General features: G+C 46.7%; 1 protein-coding gene across 1 annotated transcript in view; it reads right to left on the reverse strand.

The window, feature by feature from the left end:
- The window catches only part of PYGB (glycogen phosphorylase B), a 60,579-nt gene extending 42,560 nt beyond the window's left edge, over nucleotides 1-18,019 (reverse strand). The window contains exon 1 of the mRNA XM_066625536.1: nucleotides 17,655-18,019. Within this exon, the coding sequence (XP_066481633.1) occupies nucleotides 17,655-17,897 (243 nt within the window). The 5' untranslated portion in view covers nucleotides 17,898-18,019. The remainder of the gene's footprint in view (nucleotides 1-17,654) is intronic.
- Nucleotides 18,020-19,798: the final 1,779 nt, after the last annotated feature.

Here is a 19,798-nt window from a genome sequence, read left to right on the forward strand (position 1 = left end):
ACAAATTGGCACATTAAAAAAAAAACATAAGATGTTGCACTGTACTCAACAACTAGAGATCTGTAACAGTGCATAGAGAAGCCCAGCTCCCTTTATGATTCTTTAGGCAGTAAAGAATTCCCTTTATGATTCTTTGCAGTTGGCATCCTTCAGTCTTGGAAGACTATGGTATCGCGCTCTGAATGGTGGTTCTGGAACAGAGTGTCCTCTCCAGTGCGCAAAGCCTGGGTAAAGTAGATATGGAGGATAGACTGTTTCCCATGCAGCAAATCCCCCCTCTCCATATCGCTGAAATGGTCCAATGGAAATGCAGAAGCCAATACGGTTGGTTCCAGCAACGTCGCAGGAGTTGCCAGAACGTGACTGTGTTCAGCCATGAACTGCCTCAGGGACTCCGGCTCCGGATTTTGCCTCGAGGTTGACTCCTGAAGCCTTTTCCTTAACTGGATGTAGCCACAAGGCAGTGGAGGTTTGGGATCAGAGTTTTCCTTCTCTCAGATGAGCTGCCTTCCCAGGCTAAGGAGTCCCATCTACCCGGTTCTTTAGGCAGCAGTAAAGAAGCTGCTCCAGTTCTCCATCACAAAGGATCCTTCTGATGGGGAGAAGCTGGCTCCAAGGACAATCCTTTCCACAACTAAGAAAAATGGTCAGGCTCATAGGAGGACAGAATTTCTTCCCCTAACACTAAACTCGGGTCATGCAATGAAACCAATGGGCAGTAGATGCAGAACAGACAAAAGGAAGTTCTTCACCAGAACAGATAACTAACTTTTAGAGTTCCCTGCCCAACAATGGATTGAGACCTGGTTAAAGACCAGGAAACAGAGAGTGGGTGCCAATGGGCAATTTTCACAATGGAGAGAGGTGAAAAGCGGTGTGCCCCAAGGATCTGTCCTGGGACCGGTGCTTTTCAACCTCTTCATAAATGACCTGGAGACAGGGGTGAGCAGTGAAGTGGCTAAGTTTGCAGACGACACCAAACTTTTCCAACGGGTGAAGACCAGAAGTGATTGTGAGGAGCTCCAGAAGGATCTCTCCAGACTGGCAGAATGGGCAGCAAAATGGCAGATGCGTTTCAATGTGACAGTGACTAAAGAGCCTTCGTGTTCCTCCATCTCTGCTCCCTCCCTGCTTCCTCCCCCCAGCACGCCTCCCCCCGCCTTCTCTCCACCTCCCATCACACCTCCTCCCTGCCCTCCACCTGCCTCCCCAGAATGCCTCCTTCCCCCACGCCTCCGCTCACCTTACCACGCCTCCGCTTACCAAGCGGCAGAGCTTGGGTGCCTGCCAGGCGCTAGCCCTGCACCAGAAGGTGCTAGGCTACCACCGGCGCTTGCCCAGCAGTAAGCCTCACAAACATGCCTTATAGCATGTTTTGCGACTGTGTGTGCCAGCAGTGAGCCTGCGCACCAAGCCCAGGATTGGACTCTCAGTCATGCTCAGAGTTATAGCAGCTGTGGAACGATGTGGCCCCTGCATAGGCAATTGAGACAGTGCAGGTGTCTGCAGTGCTGGCTAGCACAAACCACACCCAAATCACCTGCTATAGTCCTGTCATTTGAACATGTATAGCTACCTTATAGTACTGACTGGCAGCAGCTGTTGAGGGGTCTTCCTCAATCTGACTTGGAGATACCAGGGGCAACCCAAGTCTGTGCATATTTACTCATGAGTAAGTCCTGTTGCGTTCAACAGAACTTACTGCCATATAAACACACATACTATTGCAACCGACCACTTGCTCAGGTACCAGTATAGGTACAGCACACAGTATGGTCTGATGTAGTACCTAATGAAACAAGGTGCTTTTCTCACTTGGGTCCAGACATCACTATCATAAAAAAATTATTCTAGATTGTAGGGTCCTTGGGGTAGGGACATGTCTTTTTTAATCAACATAAACCACTGGGCAGACTGATGGAGCCATTTAAAATGTTATGAATACACATGATAATGACCATGTTTGTTGGCTCCTAGATACAACAGCATTAGCAGACACTCTCTGAAATAACCAAGGGGGCTCCAGACTCAGGAAATGAATATTCCACTTCATCATTGAAGCGGATGCTATGAAACTTTATGGGAGGCAGAAGGACTTAAGAAATCACAGGATGGGTTCTCAAAAATGACCACAAAAGCCACAATCCACTCACTCTGTAGCACTCATATTGAGCAAAGTAAAACTATTTTGAAGTACAGTAAATGAATTGCAGTCAGGCCATTTTGGACAATACTTATTGAACTGGCCCTCTTTGCATGTTTGTACCATGAACATGCAATGCTCTTCCTATTCTCTGGCACACCGGAACTTGCTGATTTAATTGCAGGGTCAGTGGGTGCCCCAACTGCCCCTCCATAGATGCTGTTAATATTACACTTTAGAAGGAGTATTAGGTTGAGTGAATGACCCCTGCTCCATGGACTGAGCTTAAAGGCCCATGGTGTCAGGAAGTAGGAGGGGTGTGCGCACACTCAGCCTGCTCATAAAGCAAACACACAGAGGGGGGCGTCTCAGTAAGTGCCAATCCAGTTGGCCTATGGTCAACATAAGGCAGTTCCTACTTGGTCAGACTAACAACCCACCTAGTCAAGCATCCCATTTTCCACATCTGCTAAACCAAGGGTGTCAAACATAAGGCCCAGGGGCCCAGATGCAGCCCAAGGAAGTTTTTCATCTGGCCCTCAGGCTCTCAGCTGCTGAACAGTGCTAAGGAGTTACTGCTGAAAGGGCAGCCAACATGAAAATGGGGCTCTCCCATATCTTGAAATATGGTCAAGATTTGAGCATTTTCTCTTATTTGCAGCTAATGAGTTCCTAAGTGAGAAAAAGTGCTTATTTTTGGTTATGACCTGTTTAATGACATCATTTCCTTCCTAATGACATCACTTCTGGCCCGCAGCAGGCATGATGAATGCTATTCGGTCCTCTGTATGAAACGAGTTTGACACTCCTGTGCTAAACAGATGCCTCAGGGAAGCCCGTAAGCACAGCACAAGACCCAGCATTATCACCTGAGCACCACTGCATAGGAACAGATCACACTCTTGATCTAAGTCCTGAAACCTGGCCTGAACCCTTGCCCTGCTGCATGGCTACTAGAATACTCCATAAAATACAATGCATGGTACAAGAGAACTAAGGAACAGGTGGGGGGGATGTGGACATGGAAGAGTGGTCAATAGTCTATTGTGAAGCATCTCAGTGCTGCTGGGCAAACTTAAATTTTGGGTGTTTGCACAACATTGCACCAGCTCCAACAAGTATCTGAAGAATGAGGGCTTATTCAAGACAAGCTGTGTCAGGGCATCATGATTTGGCTACTTTGCCTGGTACAAACTGACATTCTGCTTAACCAGGCAATCAACTGAATTTAGGGCAATGCAATAAGCCTCTGCACTGATGCAGCAAACAAAAGAAAGACAAAGACCCAAGAAATGAAACAAAATCTGTAGGTGATCCACAATCAGGCACCAAAAAGTGGGTTTTCCCCCATATTTGTAAAATGGGGATGCAAACGCATCCAACAGATGGGAACATTTCAAGAATGCCGTTTACAACACCGCCTTGTCCATATTTGGCAAGAAGACCAACAAGACGGCAGACTGGTTTGAAGCCCACTCTGAGGAGTTGACACTAGTCATTGAGGAAAAGAGGAGAGCTCAAGCAGCACACAAGGCATGTCCCAGTGAGCGCAACCTGCTGGTCCTCCGAGCTGCTCGCAGCAAAGTCCAGCAGACTGCCAGGAGATGTGCTAACGACTACTGGCTTCAGCTCTGCTCCCAGATACAGGTAGCAGCTGACACAGGCAACATCAAGGGGATGTTTGATGGTATCAAGCAGGCCCTAAGTCCAACCCAGAAGAAAATTGCCCCTCTGAAGTCTGCCACAGGCGAGGTCATCCAGGATCGGGCGCAGCAGACGGAACGCTGGGTGCAGCACTACTCTGAGCTATATTCCAGAGAAAATGTAGTCACCGAAGAAGCGCTAAACAACATTGAGTGCCTGCCTGTGCTGGAGGAGCTTGACAGTGAACCAACCCTAGAAAAACTTCACGTGGCCCTGGGCTCCCTTGCCTTTGGCAAGGCACCTGGAAAAGACAGCATCCCTGCTGAAGTCCTAAAATGCTGCAAAGAGATCATCGCTACTGAGCTGCATGAAATCCTCTGTCTCTGCTGGAGAGAAGGTGAAGTACCTCAAGACATGAGGGATGCAAACATCATCACGCTGTACAAGAACAAAGGTGACAGGGGTGACTGCAACAGCTACCGTGGCATCTCTCTCCTTAGCGTTGTAGGAAAGTTGTTTGCCCAAGTTGCACTAAAGAGGCTCCAGGTACTTGCAGAGAGCGTTTATCCAGAATCACAGTGCGGATTCCGAGCCAGCAGGTCCACCACTGATATGGTATTCTCCCTTAGACAACTGCAGGAGAAATGCAGGGAACAACGACAGCCACTCTTTATAGCCTTCATAGATCTCACGAAGGATTTTGACCTGGTCATCAGGGACGGCCTCTTCAAGATTCTCCCCAAGATCGAATGTCCACCCAGGCTCCTCAGTATCATCAGATCCTTCCACAAGGACATGAAGGGCACTGTTGTCTTCGATGGCTCCACATCAGATCCCTTTGACATCCGAAGCGGCGTGAAGCAGGGCTGTGTTCTTGCACCAACCTTGTTTGGGATTTTCTTCGCTGTCCTGCTGAAGCAGGCCTTTGTAACTGCAACAGAAGGCATCTATCTCCAAACCAGATCAGATGGAAAGCTCTTCAACCTCTCCAGACTGAGAGCAAAGTCCAAAGTTCAGCTGAAATGTCTGCGTGACTTCCTCTTTGCCAACGATGCAGCTGTCACTACCCACTCTGCCAAAGATCTCCAGCAGCTCATGGATCGTTTTAGCAAGGCCTGCCAAGATTTTGGACTGACAATCAGCCTGAAGAAAACACAGGTCATGGTTCAGGATGTGGACTCACCTCCCTGCATTACAATCTCTGCACATGAACTGGAGGTTGTCCATGACTGTGTACCTTGGCTCAACGATCTCTGACACTCTTTCTCTCGATACTGAGCTAAACAAACGCATCGGTAAAGCAGCTACCACGTTTTCCAGACTCACAAAGAGAGTCTGGTCCAACAAGAAGCTGACAGAACATACCAGGATCCAGGTCTACAGAGCTTGCGTCCTGAGTACACTTCTGTACTGCAGCGAGTCATGGACTCTCCGCTCACAACAGGAGAGGAAACTGAACGCTTTCCACATGCGCTGCCTCTGGCGCATTCTCGGCATCACCTGGCAGGACAAAGTTCCTAACAACACAGTCCTGGAACGTGCTGGAATCCCTAGCATGTATGCACTGCTGAAACAGAGACGCCTGTGTTGGCTCGGTCATGTCGTGAGAATGGATGATGGGCGGATCCCAAAGGATCTCCTCTATGGAGAACTCGTGCAAGGAAAGCACCTTACAGGTAGACCACAGCTGCGATACAAGGACATCTGCAAGAGGGATCTGAAGGCCTTAGGGATGGACCTCAACAAGTGGGAAACCCTGGCCTCTGAGCGGTCTGCTTGGAGGCAGGCTGTGCAGCATGGCCTTTCCCAGTTTGAAGAGACACTTTGCCAGCAGTCCGAGGCTAAGAGGCAAAGAAGGAAGGCCCATAGCCAGGGAGACAGACCAGGGACAGACTGCACTTGCTCCCAGTGTGGAAGGGATTATCACTCCCGGATTGGCCTTTTCAGCCACACTAGACGCTGTGCCAGAACCACCTTTCAGAGCGTGATACCATAGTCTTTCGAGACTGAAGGTTGCCAATACGATGTAAAATGGGTATGAGCTCTACAATCAATGAACAAAAAATTGTGCAACTAGAAGATCAGCTTCCCAAACAACACTGTCTGACAAGTCACTTCAAACTGACTTGAAACTGAAGAGACTGTCAAATGCACTGTGACACAGCCTGGCAGTTGATGTTCAAAAATTCTATGGGGCACATGCAAATCTTGGGCTCAATTCAGAAGCTCCTGCCCTATATACTGTATTTACACAGTACCTGAAAAGGTATTCAGGGCAGCTTACATGGTTCCCCACACTCCATTTTATCCTCAACAGCCTTGTGAGGAAGGTTAGGTGAAGAGATGGTAACTTGCCCAAGGTCACCCAGTGAGTTTCACTGATGAGAGAGGTTTCGAACCCGAGTCTCTCTAGTTCCCACCAACTAACAAGCTGGCTCTGTCATCAAAGCATTTCAATGCATTTCAGGTCCAGCCTATTTATACACGGATTTTTATACACGGATTTGACTCAACAGGAATGGCCCCTGCAAATGAGAAGGAATGTGCTGATCCCCAGAGAAGGGGAAAATGCATCCCTTTAAAATCAGTTTAAAAAACTGAACAGTCCTTTAACAATAGCCTCCTTAATATGAGAGGGGGGGGCAGTTGGCTGACATTCCATCAATCCTTTTCTCTCCCCACCAGACCCCTCCCTTCCCCTGAAGGGAAAGCACTGAAGGAAAGGTGATCACTTTGCATTGGTGAAGGGAAGGGCTGAGTGAAGCATTTGGAGGAGACTGATGGATGGATTGTCTTCTTAATGACTCTTATCTTACATCACAAAGGTCATCAGGGCTATTTTTAAATCACTGGAGCAAAGAAACTTTGTTTTTTAAATGAATTTGCTATAGTGCAGTTTTGTTGTTGTTGTTTTTTTTGCCATCCAGGTGAGTGCTTGGAACCGAACCCACAGGAATAATTACTCTCAACCTGTAGATAGTTACAGTTTTTACAACAGCCCTGCAAATCCGAAGGGAGGTGGTGGCAGCAGCTGAGATATGAATCACATTATTTCTAACTCCTAGCAAAGTCCCTTCACCACTATGCTACATAAGCTCTCCAGTTCTGGACATGTAGCCAAACATATAAATCTAGAGACTTGACAGGCAACTGTTTGGTTTCTAACCCATTTTATATTGAAAATTTAATTATTATACAATTTCTAAGTATCTGTCTTATGCCAAAGAGTTCTCTACAGACAAGTCTCCCATGTTTTGTTTATAAGACCTCCCTCTTAACTGATTGCTCCCCCAAATCTTGGCCTGGATAAAATTCCCTGTAGCAATGTAGCAATGTAGAATCTGATAAGGAGACTTTTCTCCTTATAGACTGATTGATTGATTGAAATAACAAACAATTGAACATCACAATACTGCGCCGATACTTGGTTGATACTTAGGCTGAGACTTGTAACAATCGCTCAACACCAGTTAACAACTGTGTTTCATGTAGTTTGGAATAATAATAATAATACATTTTATTCTGTTTCTACATTTGCTTCTCCCCTGAGCAAATGTTTATTCTGAGGCAGGTTTGACACTGCAAGTCTAGTCATGCCACTTTGTACTCCAATGAAGGCTCAGAGAAACTAAAAGGGTATTTGATTGCACAGGAGCTAGAAACAAAGCAGCGATACTTTCCTGTCCAGTGCGAAGAAAATGGAGTGAAGGACAGAGATGAGTCATCTTTGGCTCCAACAGTCAGAGAGGTTTGGGGCAACAAAGAGAATTAACGGCCTTCTTTCCTTTCTGCTTATCTGGGAGTAAGCCCCTTCAAACAGATTGAGACTAACTTCTGAGTAAGCATATGCAGGATTGTGCTGGGAGACTGAATGATAATCCTCAACCACTTAACCTAGGAATCTATTTAGCTTCAAAGGGGCTGTTCTGAAATAAGAGATAGAAAGACAAACAGGGTGGCCAACTTTCTACTGGTCTTATTCTCACTACAGCTTGACAAGCAGAAATTCAACATGTGATCTTTTTCACAAATCTTTGTGCTACAAAAGTTTCTCTTGCTAGCTTTCTTCATGCCAGGTTGCAATTAAATGCATAGTTACAGAGCCATGAAACAGTTGGCAACCCTAATTACAAAAGTGCCCAAAATGGCATTTCACCACCCTATTTACCCTGTTTAGACTGGAAAATAATGGCTTTCCAAGGGAACCACGGCTGAGCACTGACTTGAATAAGGGCTCTCTACTACAATCAGCCATTTCACAGTTACGGTTTCAAATGGCGTTCCTAGGGATCTGGAAGTGATCCTGCTGTGCAACCTCCTGTCCATCCCTTTTTAAATGTTTGTTTTATTGAATTACTGTATTTATGAACTATCCTGCATTTATACTGTAAACCACCTTAGATGCTTATTAATAAGTGGGAAAGTGGGGTATAAATCTTCTAAATCAATTCAAAATTGAGAGAGCTGCCATATACATATTTTTTTACACAGATCTGCAAAATGGTTGGAGGTGACGAATGGTAAGGAAATAGGCAATCAGTGATGCCCAGGAGTGGGCTGCATAATGTCTTCTAAGATCAGATATCGGAACATTTTCATCTCGAATCTTTATTTTATTTATTTACTTACATTTTGCCTTGAATTTTTTTGGATGCTTAATACAAACCTGTGAACGACATGGTGACATGAAACTGCTCCTGGGAAAGGAGCCACATAACTCAGTAGAAAAACATGTTCAATCCCCATCAATTCCAGCTAAATTATCTCATGTAGCATGACTGACAGAGGCCTCTGCCTGGTAGAGTAGACATAACTGGGCCAGAGTGAACCCTGCTCAGACTCAACAAGGCAGCTTGTTGCAAGTTTTGATCCAGCTCACTGTTTCCTTTACTAATTTTGTCCTTGGGAAGTTTAATTTGTCTGTTTATTAATCTGAGAACCACCCAGCTTTCTTACTGCCCTTATTTTACTATATATTTTCTTGACCATCTACATTGTTTCTGGGATGCAAAAAGGATGGGCATATCTCTTTCTTTTTTCCTTGACAATACTCATGCAAGAGGAATGATGAAGCATATTTTGTTCCTTTGTGATAAGGAGTGCAGAAATATTAATAGTACACTGTTCCACTGAACCTATGCTAAGCAGATAATACACAAATCTCTCTAATATGAGTAGACAGCTGATAAACATTTGTGGACTCTTATCTACTTAGAAAGCTGCAGTAGGAGCCGTCCCTTAATCTGAAAATTTGTTTATATTGTTCTTGACACGTGTTATGGCCTCCATATTTCCTGATTACTGGGACATGACCATTCTGATCCGATACCTAAACGAGAAACTGTTAACTCAGGCCCACAATCTCACAGAGCTAAATAAACATAACTCTCATTTCAAAACTCTCTGACGAAAAGTGAATTCACAAATTCATCACTTGAAGACCATAACATCAAGTGACAATTTCAACGTTTGAACATGTGACATTCCTCAGCAATGTCAACTTTACGTTCTATACAACCTGATGCAAGCCCTCAGGAAAATATTTTCCCCTTTTAAAAATTACTTAGCAAGCATAATCATTCTCTATATCAGGGGTGACCAAAAGCAGGCCTGGGGGCCATTTGCAGCCCTCAGGGACCCCCAATCTGGCCTGCGAGGAGCCCCCAGTCTCCAATGAGCCTCTGGCCCTCCGGAGACTTGCTGGAGCCCATGCTGGCCTACTACTCTCAGTACAAGGGCCAACTGTTTGACCTCTCATACAAGCAGTAGGCCTTCATGTCTGAAGCAGCTGCGGCAGCAAAGGAAAGGCCGGTCTTGCTTTGTGCAAGGTCTTTTATAGGCTTTCAGCTATCATGAGAGCTTCATTCATTAATATAAGTTCCATCTCTAATATATTCATTTATGTAACTGTATTCAAATTTTAAATGTAAATTAATTCTTTCCCCCGGCCCCAACACAGTGTCAGAGAGATGTGGCCCTCCTGCCAAAAGGCTTAGACACCCTTGCTCTACATTAAGACTCTAAAACACCTGCAGAATACTGAGGGAGGCAGTCAAATTTTCAAGTAGGTTTGTTTCCTCCGGTATGAAATCCCGGGTTTATACGCTACCGGCATTTGTTAAAAGGATACTGTAATTGGGTCAGTTTTGTAATGGAAACTGAAGTAGTATCAAGTGCAATTGACAATGGTACAGGAAGGGGAGGGTACCACTTTCCCAATGCAATAGTTTTCTAATACAGTACAGCAGTGTTCCTCAAACTGTGGGTTGGGACACACTAGATCAGGGGTGCCCAAACCCCAGACCCAGGGCCACTTGTGGCCCTTGGGGGCTCTCAATCCGGCCCTTGGGGAGCTCCCAGTCTCCAATGAGCCTCTGGCCCTCCAGAGACTTGCTGGAGCCCATGCTGGCCCAATGCAACTGCTCTCAGCATGAGGATGACTTTCTGACCTCTCACCTGAGCTGTGGGATAAGGGCTCCCTCCACTACTTGCTGTTCCACGTCTGTGATGCAGCAGTGGCAGCGGAGGAAGGCTAGCCTTGCTTTGTGCAAGGCCTTTCATAGGCCATGAGCTATTGCAGGACCTTCATTCACTCATATAAGTTCCATCTCTAATAAATTCATTTATGTAAATTTATTCTAATTTTAAATGTAAATTAATTCATTTTTAATTGGCCCCTGACACAGTGTCAGAGAGATGATGTGGCCCTCCTGCCAAAATGACTGGACACCCCTACCCTAGATGGATCGCGAGCCAGTTTCAGGGGGGTCCCCATTCATTTCAATATTTTATTCAATATTTTATTTTTAATATATTCGACTTGATGCTACAATGGGATGTGACTGTATTTGGGGAAATGTGACAGATCTGTACTTCTACTGTATCTGTAGAGGCAGGCAGGCAGATCGGTACAGACAGATCTGTACAGGCTACTATGTATATGCTTTTAACAATGATAGTAAATGGGACTTACTCCTGGGTAAGTGTGGGTAGGATTCAGCATAGGATTGTTAAAAATTTTGGATTGCATTGGATTGTTAAAAATTTTCCTGCTTGATGATGTCACTTCCTGTGGGTCCTGACAGATTCTCATTCTGAAAAGTGGATCCTAGTGCTAAACGTTTGAGAACCACTGCAGTACAGTATTCTATTTTCTGATAGAATCCTGTCCAAGAACTCCTCTATGTTGCAGAGCAGTGGTTCTCAAACTTTTTAGAGGCCCTAGAGGCTGCTACCTGATTTATAAATGCCAAGGGGTGTAGCTATAATGGTGATTGGTCAGCAGTGCCCCCCCAGCAGAAGCTTGTTTACCCCTTGATGCACATAGCCTAATATGCCCTGTCAGTTTCGCAAATCACTAAAAATTGGATCATGACCCACTAGTGGGCCCTGGACCCATAGTTGGAGAACTGCTGTTGCAAAGGATTCGGGCAAGTATTCTAAGATGAACACTTAGTCCTGTTGGGCTTCACAGGAACTGAGTGTGCGCATCTATCCAGAAATCCCCAGCAGCTTGCTCACTGGAGGGGGGGAGCAAATGGGAGCTACAGGCTCCCATTCCCTGTATGAAGCTTGTCATACAGGGAAATTCCTTCCTCCAAGGAGCTCAGGGTGGCATACATAGTTCTTCCTCTCACTCCATAAAGTAAGTTAAGCTGAGAAAATGTTACTAGCCTAAGCTCACCTGACAAACTCTACAGGGACTTGAATCCAGGTCTCTCCACATCTTTACCTACATTCTACCACTTATCCTATTCTCACAGAGGAATCCCTGGAAACTCCTGAGGAATCCCAAGCTTCTCTCATCACAGTCTGAAAAGACCCAATAATGCATCTTTGATGTCTCTTACTACAATGACTTGAAACATCAGTGTTGCTTTCTGTACAGGTGAAGCCACAGTGACTTCAGTTTCTGTAGTCATACTTAGATATGCCAGATTGTTTCTGACAACACAGCTTGGAAACTGCCTGGCACCCGGCCTACCAAAGATCCCTCCGACATCTTGGATGGAAAGATCCATCTATCCATCTGTCTGCTTGTTACATTCTCTGTCACTGCTAGAAAAATTATGGCCTATCTACAACAAAGCTGAAAAAAAGCTTCCAGGGCAGCAGATTTGAGATATTTTTTCCCCACTACAGGCTTGATTATTTATGTATAGGGCAGGCAGGTTCTTGATAATGTGATAATGTTGCTGTACAACAGCTCCTATTGAGCAATTCTATGCCTGTTTACTCAGAAATAAGTTTCATTCTGTTCAATAGGGTTTACTCTCATGGAAGGGTGCAATCCTATGCAAACTCTCCTGGAAGTAGGTCTCACTGAACTCCATGCGTCTTACTTCTGAGTAGGTAGGCACAGGATTGGGCTGTAAATTAGGAGTAAGCTGTACTGAACTCATTTGGATTTGCCTGGTGCTGTGCCTTTATCATCAGTTTGGTCTGCAGCAATTAGCAGATCAGGTTTAGCGCCTGTCCTGAGAAATTCCCTCTGTTGATTTCTGCAGATTAAACCTCTATTGTAGGGACAAAAACAGGGCTTTCCTTCAGACCAAATGGCAGCCCAAGGTTGGTTGCTTAGCGAACGAGCATAGTACCAAAATAACATGCGTTAATCAGCTAAAACAAGCTTGCAGAAAAGCTGCATAGTCTCCTAGTGACTAGAGGGGAGGGGTAAGTTCAGTGCAAAGGTGTAAAGAAAAGGGTGAGAGGGGATTTCCAGTTATTGCCCCTTGCGCCCCCAGCATAGCCCCTAATCCCTGAGAATATGTACCTCAGATGCTTCTACTCAAGCAAAGGGCTCTTGAACCCCACTCGCCCTCTCAGAACCTTCACCTTATTATGAGGAAGGTCGCCTTTAGGACCTTCAACTTTTCACTCCCATACACAAGACAAGGAAATTCCAGTGATGAACTGAAATGTCAAAAGGCAGGTGAAAGCCTTTTGCTTTACATACTGGGGGAGAAAGGCCCTTTGCCCACGACTTGGCTGGTGTAGGAATGAGTTAGGGCCAGAGCCAGAGCAGCTGGCCACTCCTTTCTTGCTCATTGAAAATATGACCTCCTATTGAGAACTGATTGCTGACCAGGGATCCCACACACTGTGGAAGAGGATGACCCTGTGGTCTCCATTCCTGCCCTGTTGTTGTTGTTGTTGTTAACTGGTTAATGGTTACAAGTGCAGTCTTTCTGACCCCTACCTGGGGATGTCAGGACTGAATGTGGGACTTTCGGCATTCAGAACAAATGCTTTGCCACTGAGCCACAACCCCATTCTCTAAAATTGCTCTCATTCACAATCACCCAAATGTCTCCTACTCTCTCATAAAATTCTGACCATCCATTTTTGCTGCCCCCGTGCCAAGAACTTTCCTTCAGAATGCTTATGTGGAGCCAAGTCTTCCCCTCTTCTTTCCAATCTCTCCAGAACCATCTTTTCCATGAAGTCTTCGGTTCAAGTCTTCATTCCCAATTACCAAGCTTAAGCAGAAGTCACTGCATTGCATGCATTCATCCATTGCAATCTTTGTCAGTCCCACTGCTGAACAGAATGGAATAATGCACACACTAGTTCCATACTGCTCTGCTTATGTTCTTGACAGCACAAATATCCACTTCCAAGTGCAGGAACAAATCCCTTTGGTGCAAAACACAAATGGTTTCTGCTGCTCTGCCAGTGACACCTCAGGGTAGAATATTTCTTGTGGGCGCAAAGCACTTGCACATGTATATGCACAAACAAACAATTATGCAATAACAGATGCTATCAAAACACATAATGTTAGTGCGGGAGCAAAAAAGAACTGAACAATTAGAAGTTCCATCACATCTGAATAATTCAAAACCATCAAAGATGAAGAAAATAATCACCTCAAGGACACAAAAACTGACAGGGGCCAAAATCTGGAACTCGGCTAGAGGAAAATTCAAGCTTCAAAATGCAAAATATGATTTGTCATTTGATGGTTTCTTTGCAAATTCTGTACAGCAGCAATCAAATTTGCCATTTCATCTATTATCCATCCATTTCCCCCCCTACTACAAATGCATTTCACCTTGAACAGGATCAACAGGAGTTCTGCCCCGAAACGTGATTCATACAAATTAAGCAAGGTGATATTTTGTTATTATTTTAGTTCAAGTGTACACAGGCTTATGAGTTGCTTTTTCAAATGTACTGTATATTTAATTGAGTGATACAAACAATATTCCTGTTATACCTTCCTATCTTTGAAGGTCCCCCTCCCCTCATGCCTTCATCCCTTACTGTCAGAAATGTCTCTCACCCAGCTTATTTTTATACTTTCCCTCATTGCCTCTCACATATTCTTGTTCTGCTATTGCCTGCTGCCATGAAGATGGATAGTAGAAGCCACTGGTGTGCTTATTGAACAGTGAAGTAAGTTCTTATTATTGCAGAACTGAAGAAGGCACAGAAAATGCAGTTAAAACCAACAGTGTGGAAAGAGTGAGGAATTAGAAATTATTCTCTCTCTCTCTCAGAACACTGGAACTCAGGGTCACCTAACAAAGGTTAGCCAGGTAACAGCCCAATCCTATCCATACTTTCCTGGGAGTAGGCCCCATTGTCTTTAATGGGACTACTTCTGAGTAGTCATGCATAGGATTGGGCTGTAAGTTCAGGACAAACAAAATAAGTATTCTCTTCATGCAACACATAATTTTGGCGGTGCACTGCTGCAAAGTGCAGTGAGGGCTATTAACACACACGCGCGCGCACACACAATAAATTCATGGAAGACAGTTCAAGCAATGACTAGTAGCTATGACAGCTGAGAATGGACCCTCCATGTTTAGAGGCAGTCTACCTTTGATTATCATGGCCACAACAAGGAAGGTCATCTTCATCCTGCCTTCCTTGTGAGTTTCCCAAGAGATATCTGGCCTTGATCTGATTCAAGAAGACAATTGTTTGTTTTTATGAAATGCTTTCACAGACTTCAAGTGACTCTGTCCTTCCTAGCAAGTGCTTCATTGCTACAAAACGCACCTTATTTCAGAACATCTCTGATCTATAAACATCCTTGGTTCAAGTAAACCCACATGGAACAAGCTTCTGAATTCACCTGACCTTCAAGACCTACATCTCAAACACCCATGGGTTAAAAAGTATCTCTTATTTCTCCCCTCCCCCCCTTCCAGGGATGGCCAACCACAGAGGGAAGCTTGGCCTGGGAGAGCCAACATTCCAGGAGCACCTTCTTCCAGGAGCTATGAGAGGAATTTTATCAGAGGGTACAAAGTTCCTTTGGGGGGGGGGGCCTTCCCAAAGGGGGAAGGGCAGAATGGGGACAGGCAGAATGGGGGACAATTAGGGCAGGGGGAGGGTGCTGACAGCTACAACAGTCTTTGGAGCCCATGTCTACTAGGTTTCTTGATGCAGAGCCCAGGTCCACCCTACCATGTGGTATTGGCAGCTAGATAAAGTAATATGGAAAACCAAACACACTCTCTAAAAACTTTGAAATCCAGAAAATTGATTGCAGAATATTAGCATCATAGTATTTAGGCTCACAATAGAATGAACCAAAATGAACTTCTGCAGCAGCTGTAGCCCCACAGCTGGGTCCCTGTGCTATACTTTTTCATGGTTATGGGATCCACAAGACAAAGAGCTACTGTAGCAGGCCAGTTTCCTCCCAGATTTGACACTGTGTTAAGAAGGTCATGGATGTTTTCCTGGTCCCGGTGTGTATTGCTTGCAGCAGCAGTTAACACTGCATGCACATGGTTGTGCCCCAGCATCATGTGCTGGCAGCGAGTTCAGGTGAGATAGGAAAATGTCAGATCCCAGGAACTGTCTGGGCCCTCTCCTTTGGCTCCTGGGCCCCCTTTCTGACCCTGGGAATGGGTACAAATTACCCCCTTTAACTCCTTCTCCTAGGCCCTGCCTTCTTCAGCCACACTGATGTCTTAGAAAGAGAACCATGGCAGGTCCTAGGGAGCACAGAGACCACTTAGCCATTTATGGGCATTTATGATATTGCCTGCACTCTACAAAATATAACCCAGAGCCTTTTCTGACCCCACAGGCTCACCAGGGTATAGCCAAAGGGTCAGTTTTGAAGCATACTCTCTCTGTCAAACTGGCCTCACACACTTGAAGACATGCACGGTCATGCTGCATGCACATCCAGCCTTTCTTCTTTTTTCAGGGTCGTCTTCTCACTTGTATGTGGGAGGGGCAGTTCAACTTGAACCTCCTCTACACCTGCAGCTAGCAGGACTCTCCACCCTCCCTGTGGTCAGTGGCGTAGCTAAGGGAGTGCAGGTGGTAGCAGCTGCACCGGGCATCAAGCTTTGGGGGGGGCAACAAGCTGAGCTTGACACTAGTGACCAAAATTGTGAAAATCTTGGTATGTATGAATAATACCATCATGTTATATATCATTGGAAAGGTAAATTAATGAAGAATGGAATTAAACAAATTGCACTGGAATATCTGTTTTCTATCAAAGGTTATGACCAATTAACCAGAAAAAACAAACACAACTGCCTTATGGAACAAAAAGTGGATTTGCTTAAGTCCTTAAACTGACCTTAAGTCCAAATTGAGACTATTCTGAGTGCCAATGAGATGTTATTATGATACAGCATGGAACCAATAACTTTTTATTTATTTACTTAATTAAATTTGATTTTGTCGTGCAGGGGGGGCTACAAAATCTTCTTTGACCCCACGTAGCAGATAGATAGATGCCTTAGCTATGCATTGACTGGGTGCAGGCAGCAGAGCAAGTGGGTGGTGAACTGCTGGGGGAGAGGAGGTGAGTTCTTCCCAATTTTCACTTTTTAAAAAGCCTGGGTATGATGTCACTTCAGGTTGTGAAATCACTTCTGGGGCAACATTTTGAACTTGGCACCGGGCTACACGATCATTAGCTACGCCACTGCCTGTGGTAACCTTGTGTCTGGGTTATACTTCTTCAGACTGCAAGGGGGGGCCCTCCTGTTGGAATACTTCTTCATGCACAAAGTCTCCTCCATCCAGAAAGCTAGATGTCAGGAAAAAAAGGTTCGAAGTAGCCTTCTCCCTGACATGCTAGCTTTCTATACATATGAGCCCTGTGCCTCATTCTGAGAGATAATTAATTATGCAGCCCCTCACTGTCGGCCTGAAGTAGCACAGACCCAAAACAGGCTTACCTCCTGAGCACTGGGGCTCCCTGTGCTGTCCTCATGCGTTCTGCAGGAGGCGGCTCAGGCAGCAAATGCTTAATTGGCCTAGGCCAGCAAAAAAACCTCAAACCCTGCTGGGGCTCTTCTTCCTCTGTGCTCCGCTTTGCTCACTGAGCCCTGAAGTGCAGTGTGTCTTTGACTGACTGTCCCTCATCCAGAACTCTGCCATCCCTTCCTCCAAATTTCAGTCCTGCCCATCAGATCCTTTCGTTCAGATCATCTCTCACGCTCACGCTCACTGCAGTGGCAAATCCACTGCAATGAAAACAACCACTGGGGATAAGGTTTTTGCCAGTGACTTCAATGTGGATTTGCCAGGACCTGTCTGGATTTGCCAGGTTCCTCTCTGCCGAGTTGGGCATTCCGGCTCACCAAGGTCTGGCAGCTTTTTGGCACGCAACTTCTTTGCAAGGAAACCGCAGTGTGGAAAGGGCCAGACAGACAGAGGGCCCAATCCTAGCCAACTTTCCAGCACTGATGCAGCCATGCCAATGGGGCATGAGAGTCAGAGGCCTCCTCAATGCAAGGGAGCATCTGTTCCGCTACCTGGGGCTGCACCGGTGCCGGCGGGATGTGGCCCACGCAGGCCAGCAGAGGGGGGCTTTGCAGCGGCAGGGCCGCCCTGGGGGCCTTGGCGATGCCCCGCGAGGAGGAGGAAGGCGGCTCACCTTGGGGTCCTTCTCGTAGTAGTACTGCTGGGTGCGGATCCAGCGCCCCACCAGGTGGTCGCGCACGGTGTGGGCGAGGGCGAAGTAGTAGTCCCGCGGGGTGGCCACGTTCCTGTCCTTCACCAGGGTGAAGTGGAGGTGCCGGTTGAAGCTCTTGCGGATCTCGGCCACGTCGCCCAGCCCGGCGATGCCCCGCACGCTGATCTGCTTCCTCTTCTCGCTGTCGGTCAGCGGCGCGGCCATCCCGGCGGCTGGGCAGGCTCGGCGGCTCTTCCCTCCGGCCGGCAGGATGCGAGCGCGCAGCCCTGCCCGAGCCTCCTCCCACTGGCCGGGCCGCGCTCGTCCCGGCCTCGCTGCGGCAGCGCCTGCGCCCTGGAGCTGAGCCTGCTGCTGCTGCGCCCTCCCGAAGAAGAGGCTGCCTGGCTGCGCCTCGCTCGCTCGCTCACTAGCTCGCTGGCGGGCGGGCACAAGCGCCTCCGCAGCCCCACCAGCCGGGGGGGGGGGGAAGGCTCACCCGGCGGAAATGCCATCCACATGTGCATTAAGAACTCGGGTTGCCGGGGCACCAGGCACTTCAGCGTGTCTCTGTTTCAAGTAGCACAAGGAGGGCTGGAGGCTGCTCCCCCCTTCCAGGTTGTTAGCTCACAACAGCCCTGCAAGCCAGCTGAGGCTGCGTGTGTGCCGCAGGCCTGGCATCACATGGCTGTGAGAAGATTGGAATCAGGGACATGTGGTGGGTGGGGAGGCAGGTGAGGCAGAGCCTCCCCACTGGAGTCCTTTGAAAAGCCGCGGGAGGTGTGCAAACACATACAACCCAGTGGTTGTATGTATAGAGCGCGTGGGTTGCATGTACTTGCACACCTCCCATGGCAGCAGTGCTTTCCAAAGGACTCCAGTGGAGAGGCTCTGCTTCCCCACCCACCACATGTCCCTGATTCCAGTCTTAACACAACCATGCACCTCTCTGAGTAGGTATGCTTGCACACCTCCCAAGGCTGTGGCACTTTTCGAAAGACTCTGATGAGGAGGTTCTGCCTCCCCCCACCCACCACACCTGATTGGAACCTGGGTACCTCCAGCCCTAGAGCCAGAACAAGTTCTCAATTATTGTGTGGGCTATTTTCCCACAGAAAAATACCATCAGCCATTCAGTCCATGGAGTTGTTCCAATGTGAGAAATTTCTGGTCCAAACTCTTCTTGCATCAGTGATCTGGTGGAAGTACAGGTGGGACCTCGGTATCCACTGAAGTTGGGTTCTGAGACTCCCCACAGATGCCAAAAAAGATGATAAAGTAGTTAAAACACACAGAAGTCAGTCAGGCCGTCCATTAGAACTGCTATTTTGCAGCTCACTCCCAGAAAAGTGCCCCCCCTTGCTTGTGGCTGGTAAGAACAAAAGAACAGCCCCGCTGGATCAGGCCATAGGCCCATCTAGTCCAGCTTCCTGTATCTCACAGCGACCCAGCAAATGCCCCAGGGAGCACACAAGACAACAAGAGACCTGCATCCTTGAGCCCTCCCTTGCATCTGGCATTCTGACATAGCTCATTTCTAAAATCAGGAGGTTGCACATACACATCATGGCTTGTAACCTGTGATGGATTTTTCCTCCGGAAACTTGTCCAATTCCTTTTTAAAGGCATCTAGGCCAGATGCCATCACTGCATCCTGCGGCAAGGAGTTCCACAGACCAACTACACGCTGAGTAAAGAAATATTTTCTTTTGTCTGTCCTAACTCTCCCAACACTCAGGTTTAGTGGATGTCCCCTGGTTCTGGTGTTGTGTGAGAGGGAAAAGAGCATATTTCTATCTACTCTATCCTTCTCCTGCATAATTTTGTATGTCTCAATCATGTCCCCCTCCAGGTGCCTCTTTTCTAGGCTGAAGAGGCCCAAACACCAAAGCCTTTCCTCATAAGGAAGATGCCCCAGCCCAGTAATCATTTTAGTCACTCTCTTTTGCACCTTTTCCATTTCCACTATGTCCTTTTTGAGATGCAGTGACCAGAACTGAACACAATATTCCAGGTGTGGCCATATCATCGATTTGTACAACAGCATTATAATATTATTCATTTTGTTCTCAATATCTTTTCTAATGATCCCAAGCATAGAATTGGCCTTCTTCACTGCCGCCGCACAT

Source organism: Tiliqua scincoides, chromosome 1, assembly GCF_035046505.1.
Source record: "Tiliqua scincoides isolate rTilSci1 chromosome 1, rTilSci1.hap2, whole genome shotgun sequence".
Taxonomy (NCBI): Eukaryota; Metazoa; Chordata; class Lepidosauria; order Squamata; family Scincidae; genus Tiliqua; species Tiliqua scincoides.